This window comes from Poecilia latipinna, unplaced genomic scaffold (genome assembly GCF_001443285.1).
Source record: "Poecilia latipinna isolate Pla-1442-1.1 unplaced genomic scaffold, P_latipinna-1.0 Scaffold636, whole genome shotgun sequence".
Classification (NCBI taxonomy): Eukaryota; Metazoa; Chordata; class Actinopteri; order Cyprinodontiformes; family Poeciliidae; genus Poecilia; species Poecilia latipinna.
In genome coordinates this window covers 45,312-52,741 of record NW_015113252.1, presented here as the reverse complement: position 1 = coordinate 52,741, position 7,430 = coordinate 45,312, and the positions used below count along the sequence as shown (strand labels likewise).

Genomic DNA, 7,430 nt, shown 5'->3' with positions numbered 1-7,430 from the left:
TAAAATACGATTTTTGTAATTTTTCCCACACCAACCGGGTGTAACCTTTTTTTTCCACCCCTTTTTTTTTTTTTTTTTTTTTTTTTTTTTTTTTTCAAATATTCAAGGATAAAACAAATGGGGCTGTAACTAAGAAGACAAATGTACGATCACAACACAATAGTAAAATTTAATGAATTTCAAAATGTACTCGTTTGTTATAGTTTGGCCCAGTCTTAAGCTACATTAACACCTCATGTCAGCTCCGACCAGCTTCTGCTGAAGAACAGCATCCAAAGACATCATTCTGCCACCACCGTGTTCTAACAAGGGGTCGATGTAGTTTGACGAACGTCCGGTTCGCATGCATGTCGGTCAAAAATGTACATTTTGTTCCCATCTTGTGACTTTGCAGATGTTTATTCGCAGAAAATATCAAAAACCATGAGGGCTTTTCCTTTTACTTTACAATCGTGCCCTGCTGTGTTGGTCTAACCCAGTCCAAGCCCATAAAAATAAAACACTGAAATTTGTGGGACAAACTGACAAAATATAAAATAGTTCAAGTAAGTAGTTTTGCACACAGCTTGATGTATCGTTATTTGTGATGTTGTTGCCTCTTGCAAACTTTTGGGTTGTGCAGTAATCAGTAACACCAAACAAGGCTGAGGCAGTAGGAGCCACTGCCATGCACAACTTTTTTTTAATATCTGTCTGAACGTTTTGCAAGCTTTTAAAAACACACACACACACAAAGTTATTGGACTTTTGATTTAATGAGCAAGAGAAAATATTCTTCAGAAACATCTGCATCATAAACCACTTAATCTATAACAAACTACTTAAGTGAAATTGCTTGTGGGAAAAAAAAATCTTTTCTGAATTTAACCACCTGCCCACAGAAAGCTGTTGAAAACCTTCATGTTAATCAGTGAAACGAACCAATTAATGAGCCAGACTCGCTCTGCTCTCTAGCTTGTTACCGTTTCCTTTGATTTTCTAGTGGGCTCTTTCTTTCTTTTTTTTCTTTTTTATTTTATTTTAAGTCTTTGGCTGTGGGCATATTGGCTCTGAAGTAATTTTCACTAACATGCTCTCTGATTGTGCACGTCTGTTTCAGACAGCTCACAGATCATGAAATCTTAGGTGGGAATCAAGCTGACAAACCCATGAGTCCATTTGATTTATGCATTCAAACTTGTTAATAACTCACTAGAAATGACTTTATGTCCAGCATCTATTTGAGGCACAGCACATATAGTCATGTTGTCACACCAGAATTTCATGAACAATTTCAGATACTAAAGAAATAATGAAAATAGACCAGCTTAAGCTATACAGTGTAACACAGAAGAGACACTGACGAACATTCAAGAGCTGCATTACGCACAAAATCTGCCATCTTTTTCCAGCTAAAGTCATCTTTCCTTTTTATTTTTTTTTTTTTTTTCTTTAGCAGCCATTCTCTTGTGCTATTAAATTTTCATCTCAGCGCTGCACAACCTGCCAACTTCATCTTACTGTAATACTTGGGCATATCTGTAACGGCGCCAACAGAGCAGCTCCACTGCGTTACAAATCTGAGCCATGATTCACGTTCTTTTCATCATGTCCCCCCAAAACACACTTTTACGTCCAAAATGACTGCGGTTAAGGAGTGAAAACATAAATCGGTCAGAGTTGGAGCTCTGATAAGTGACGGACGGGTCAAACGCTGAAGTAAAAAAAAAAAAATAAAAAAAAAAAATCAGATTCACTGTATTCATTAAATACATAAAAACTAAGAACTCCAGCCATTTTCAGTTGAATAGATTCGATAAAGCCTAGGGACGTCTTTGTACATAAACATAATTTTGTAAAATCTGTCTGAGACCTCACAGTGTTTCTTGTGTTCTGGTCCTCAGGGGAGCAAAACCAGAATCTGACTTCGAAGAAAACAATTTCAACCATTAAAAGCTCAATCAGTGCAGATTCGCCACTTAATGCACATCTTTGTGCATCCTCTTAACCCGGCAGCCCGTGGAGAAACAAATCTTTGTCAACAGATTTTTTTTTTTTTTTTTTCTCACGTTCATCTGGTTCTATGTGAAGCAGCAAAAACAATTTAGGACACGTGATGCGCAGAGCAACAGGCAACCAGGAAAGAGACCTTTCCCCTGTAAGTCCTCCCATCTCATTCCCAAATACCAGAGAATCACAAGATGCTTGGCTTGGTTGGTGATGTGTGAAGAGACGAGGCCAGATAACCCATGGACATCCTAATTTAATCATGGATCAAATTGGTAATTCAATTTGTGGCTTCAGGGGAGAGAAGAGGAGACGGGAATAAAATGATAAAATAAAAAAAAGTTAAGATGCAGAAGTTCCTCATAAGAATTGACCGGTCACATCGCTCACCAGTGATTACTGACTAAATATCATTCCCATCATCATTTATTTACCTGATCCCAGTAGCTGATCCCCCCCAAGACGGAAGGTTAATAGAAAACCTTCTGTCTTGTCTATACGTCCTCAGCATGTAAGGAGATGCTGAGGTCTCTGTCTGTCTCCATCTGCCCGCCACTATCTGTCAATTCTCCACACTGATCTGAGCAGTGAGAAAGGGGGCAACTGTAGCTCAGCGTGGAAGGAACCGGAACAGGTCAAGACGGCGTGAAAAGTCAAAGTGGGAATAGAATAGAATAGAATAGAAAGGTGCCTACCTGAGGTAACGCAGCGGTTCTATGGTTTCAGGCTCTGCCTCAGCTGAGCTGTGGTTCATCTTGTCCATCTGTCTTCACCCACCACGAGTCGGTAAACAGGAGAAAGGATAAGCTGTGCTCCCCCAAAGAAAACACTTCCGTTCCTTCTCCCTGACTCTGGTTGAATGGACGGGCTGTGTGTCTGCGTGTGTGTGTGTATTAGCGCGAGTGTCTTTTTCCTGGGAATAGACTGTGAAATCTAAATGGACTCTCTCTCTCTCTCTCTCTCTCTCTCTCTCTCTCTCTCTCTCTCTCTCTCTCTCTTTCTCCACAGCTCTTGATTGGTTCAGATGCTGGAAGGTAATTACTGGCTGCTTCAAAACACACACGCTCTGCTTCTTGTCTCAATAACCTTTCCTCTCTTCTCTGTTTGTTTTTTCAGCTGCAGGGTCCCCTCCGCTCATTCTCTGAGAAAAAAAAAAAAAAAAAGGTCTGCGCTGTCGGTTGCTCTCACACGGAAATCCAGCCAATTAAGAAGCAGGAGCCCCGGTGCTCTGACGGCTGATTGGCTCCTGGTCGTGGCTGTTTAGTCATCAGCATCTCCACTGGTCATCGCATCACTTAAAATTTGACCAGACAGGTGCATACATTAAACACATTCTCCTCAGGATTGCTCCTTTGAAGCAAAAAATGATCATTTGATGCAAAATGTAGAAAGATTGAAGAGGCCCTGAACTGCTCGCGGACGATAAATGTTAAAGTAAGAGGGTTACTTTCACTTACATGAATTTGTTTTTTTTTTCTCTTGACATGCAGCATATAGAGCAATACTGCACTATATGCTGCACTAATATACGACAAATCAGCAAATGGGATTCAAAGTTCACACACCTATCCATCTCCAGCGGTCATTGGGTGAGAGGAGGAGTACAGCCTGGTCAGGTCACCAGTCCATCACACAAAGACGCACAACCCTGCACATGGGTAGACTTGAGGGCAATTGACCCCAGCACCTTCTTGACCCAAAGCAACAGTGCTGCCCAGTTTTCGTTCCTTCATGTTAGCTTTTAAAATAAAATAGGACAGGAAATAAAATAACAAATTAGTCCTATAGGTCAAAGTGGGAATTTTTCAGATCCAGATTGACAAAATGCTAATGGACTAGCAACAGGACACTGGGATCACATTATTTTAATTCACAGGTCATAAAAAAAAATGAAATAAAAGACAGCCTCGAGGAAGCTGTGTGTTCTGTGCCTGTGGGTTCCTAAAATCTCATTTCCAAATATGTCATATATGAGTGACTATAATGACGACCTATTTTCATTATCGGTGTAGTTTTGCTCATTCCACATTACAGTGGCTCTCATTGAATTTCTTCATGGCATCCCTTCAGAAAAACAAGATTTTCTTACAGGAGGACTCTGCTGCCATCTATTGTCCACAACAAGCAAATGCAAATCCGATCATCTTAACTCGGAACATTTTAAAAAGAAACTTGGTTTTTGTAGGCCTCTTGTGTAAATTACCTCTGAGGAAGACTGCTCTGCAAAAACACAAAATCTCACAAAGTAATTCTGGTCTTGTTTCTATACCAGAATATACATGTTAAAAATGAATTGCTTTTAATTTTAAAAGCAATTAAGGGCTTTTAAGGAAGTATTTGCTTTAAACAAGCTCCCATTTCTTGCTAAAAAATTTCTTGTAAATTACTTCTGTCTTATTTTAAGTGTGCTAAGACATTTTCACTACAAACTAGACAAAAAAATAGTAGGCAATATCTGATGTTTATGCAATGTGGAGTAAGTTGAATCTTGATGAATTGTTTATAAAAAAAACTGAATGTAATGGGGAAAAGTGGCTCTTATTTAGGAAAGGACAAGGATGGAGTGTGTGTGTGTGTGTGTGTGTGTACGTTTAGGTATATGGCTTAACTTACCCCTTATACATTACCAACTTATACACTGGGTCAAGTTAAAAACACTTTCCTTCAGCCTTTATCAGCACTTTGTATCTTTTCCCTCCAGCAAAGCAAGAGTTCAAATTTCATGTAACCCCTGGCTGCCAGTAAAACAAACAAGTCAAGAAACAGGGGTTAAAATTAGTTTTATTATTTGACAGAGCAGGAAAAAAAAAATCCAAAACAACCAACAAAAAAAAAAAAAACAAAAAACAAAAACAAAAAAAAAACAACTTATACATTGTTGTCCATTTGCGCTTCACTGCAGCTGACCCCAAACACACAAACAACGGAATGGTGATAATGTTGCCAAACAGCAGCAGCAGGCAGTCGTCAGGACAGCGCAGGGTCGCACCAGTAGGGCAACGAAAGAGGCATGGGCTCATTCCAGGTTGCTAGTTTTTTTTTTTTTGTTTTGTTTTGCTCATCAGGAATGTACACACAACCTGGAATATTTCCCCTTGTACGCCAATGTAGAAAACATGAACTTCACAAGCAATCTACCTTAATTTCTGTGTGTTTGCATTACCACCAGGCATCTGCAGATGTTGACTTTTTTCTTTTTTTTTTAATGCAAGCCCAAAAATCAAGGGATACATATCCACTTGAGGCGCTGACATAGAAAGCAATTGTGCAACCGTTAAGATTACATAGTAATAAAAAAAAAAACCTGTTATCTGACATGAGGACATTAGGCTTCAAGACGTGGAGCTTATAAGGACATAATCTTTGAGTGCAACAAAGAGTTAGAAAATGCGAGACTGAAAGCGACAATCGGGTCAGGCAGTAACTTTTAATTCAATCCGACTAAATCGAATCTAATTGACTCTTTAGGGAGATGCAGATCAGAACAGAGCTTTTATTTTGTTTTGTTTTTTAATTACTGAGAAATTGTTGGGGGTTTTTCTTCCCCTCAGTCATTAAATGCATGAAAATTCTGATTGCTCTCCATTTTCATTAAATCGACAGCATGTGGGGTTTTCTAAAAGTCACAGGTTAAGGACATGCCTTGATGCATAGATGGGAGGGGGGATACTCTTAGAACATCTGAGAATTTATTTAGACTCAAAACTACTGCCTCCATCACAGACCCGCAACACACATTTCTCTCAAGCGTAATAGTCCTTTTGAATTAGAAAAAATAAAAAAAAAATTAAAATCAGCATGTGAGACTGGAAAAAACATCAGAAATGTGCGTCAACCCGTTACAGCCCGATCGTGCATCTCTGCCTCTCTCCTTTTTTAATTACTGTAAATTTTCCAATAAGACAAAGAGAACATCATCTGATAAGCGGCACATAAACTGGGCCGCCCTGCTGGCTGATAATAGAAAACCAGCCCATTTTCTCTTGTGACCGAAACATCCTGGTTTTTTTTTTTTTTTTTTTACCATGACACTTTACGTCTGCCTGTGCTGCTGCAATCTGATTAAAACACACTGTAGCGCATGTAAAATGCAAGAATCGGCTTTACAGAAATCATACACACCTTAAAGACTAAGAAGTTCGTCATCTGTTGCAGAAGGGCTTAGTTTTTGTTTTTGCATGACTACATTCTGAAAGCTGTCCAGCTTCGCTCAAACCGGTCAAAGGTTGTGCGAGAGCCACTCGACACAGAGGGAAAAAACAAAACAAAACACATTTTAAACCAATATCCTTTCAAAACGTAGGGCATATGCAAGTCTTTACTAACCCTATAAATAAATTCAGACAGTTTTGTCTGTAGAAGGAACAAAACAAAACAAAACAAAAAGTAATGCACCACAACCTATGACTAAAAAGCAAAATTAAAATGTCAAAACCTTGACATTCCTTACACCCACTCCGTTTAGCATGAATTCATGTTCATATCCAGAGAGGGTTCAAATAAACTAGAAACCTTCTAGCAGAAGGGATTCCATTTGGGCTCCACTAGTTCTTTGGAAGGTTTATTTTACAATATTCAATAAGAATAGTCCTCCAAATATGCTCCGTGTTTTCTTTTTTTAAGCTTTTTTTTTTCTTTAACATGAGTCAATGAAACCCTTAATCTTTATTCTTCATCATCTTAGCAAAAAAAAAAAAAAGTATTTAAAACTAGGCCACAATAATGGAAACCAGCAGATGTAAAACCACCTCAACAGTAACATTAGCCTTTTTTTTTTTTTTTAATATTCAGACCTCAACAAGAGGCCACTTCCAAAGTGTCAGGGAGCACAATATTCCAAACACAGCATAGGACTTACAGAAGAGAAGACAAAATCCTAACATTCAGCCATACAAAATAGTCCAACAGACACAGCAACTTCTCTAATTTACACGCTGAAGGTTGATGAGAAGAGGCAGTCTGTGTGCAGATAGATCTTTTTTTTTTTTTCTTTCCTTGTCAGTCTGGTGTTTTTTTTTTTGTTTTGTTTTGTTTTGTTTTGTTTTTTTATGTCATTGTTGCAAAGCTAAAGCAGTTAATATTTTACGAATGGTCCTCGAAGCTCAACGATCTCTGTGACGAGGTCCGTAGGAGAGTTCGGTTAGGCCGGCGTGTGGGCCTGAGTGGCTCAGGCTGGAGGGGGGCAGGATGCAGGACAAATCGTGTGTATATTGGTGATCATCCCTAATCCCTGCGTGGTCCATAACGCTCAGCGTTGTTTTTATTTTGATTTTTTTTGTTTGTTTGTTTGTTTGTTTGTTTGTTTTCCTTTTGCCACTTTCTTCCCGGTTCGAGCAGTAAACAGTTGGAAGAGCCGAAGCGCCCCCTGCCTCCCACCGAGTCCTCGAAAATGTTTGTGACATGTTCCTTGCATCCCCGAAGCTGCTGCAGCACAACTCCACGAA

At 39.1% G+C, this 7,430-nt stretch overlaps 1 protein-coding gene across 1 annotated transcript in view; it reads right to left on the bottom strand.

Annotated features, from left to right (window-relative positions):
• yjefn3 (YjeF N-terminal domain containing 3) overlaps positions 1 to 3,100 on the bottom strand; it is a 78,601-nt gene extending 75,501 nt beyond the window's left edge. Inside the window, exon 1 of the mRNA XM_015043491.1 lies at positions 2,682 to 3,100. Coding sequence (XP_014898977.1) covers positions 2,682 to 2,749 — 68 coding nt within the window. The 5' untranslated portion in view covers positions 2,750 to 3,100. The remainder of the gene's footprint in view (positions 1 to 2,681) is intronic.
• Between the last annotated feature and the right edge of the window lie 4,330 nt (positions 3,101 to 7,430).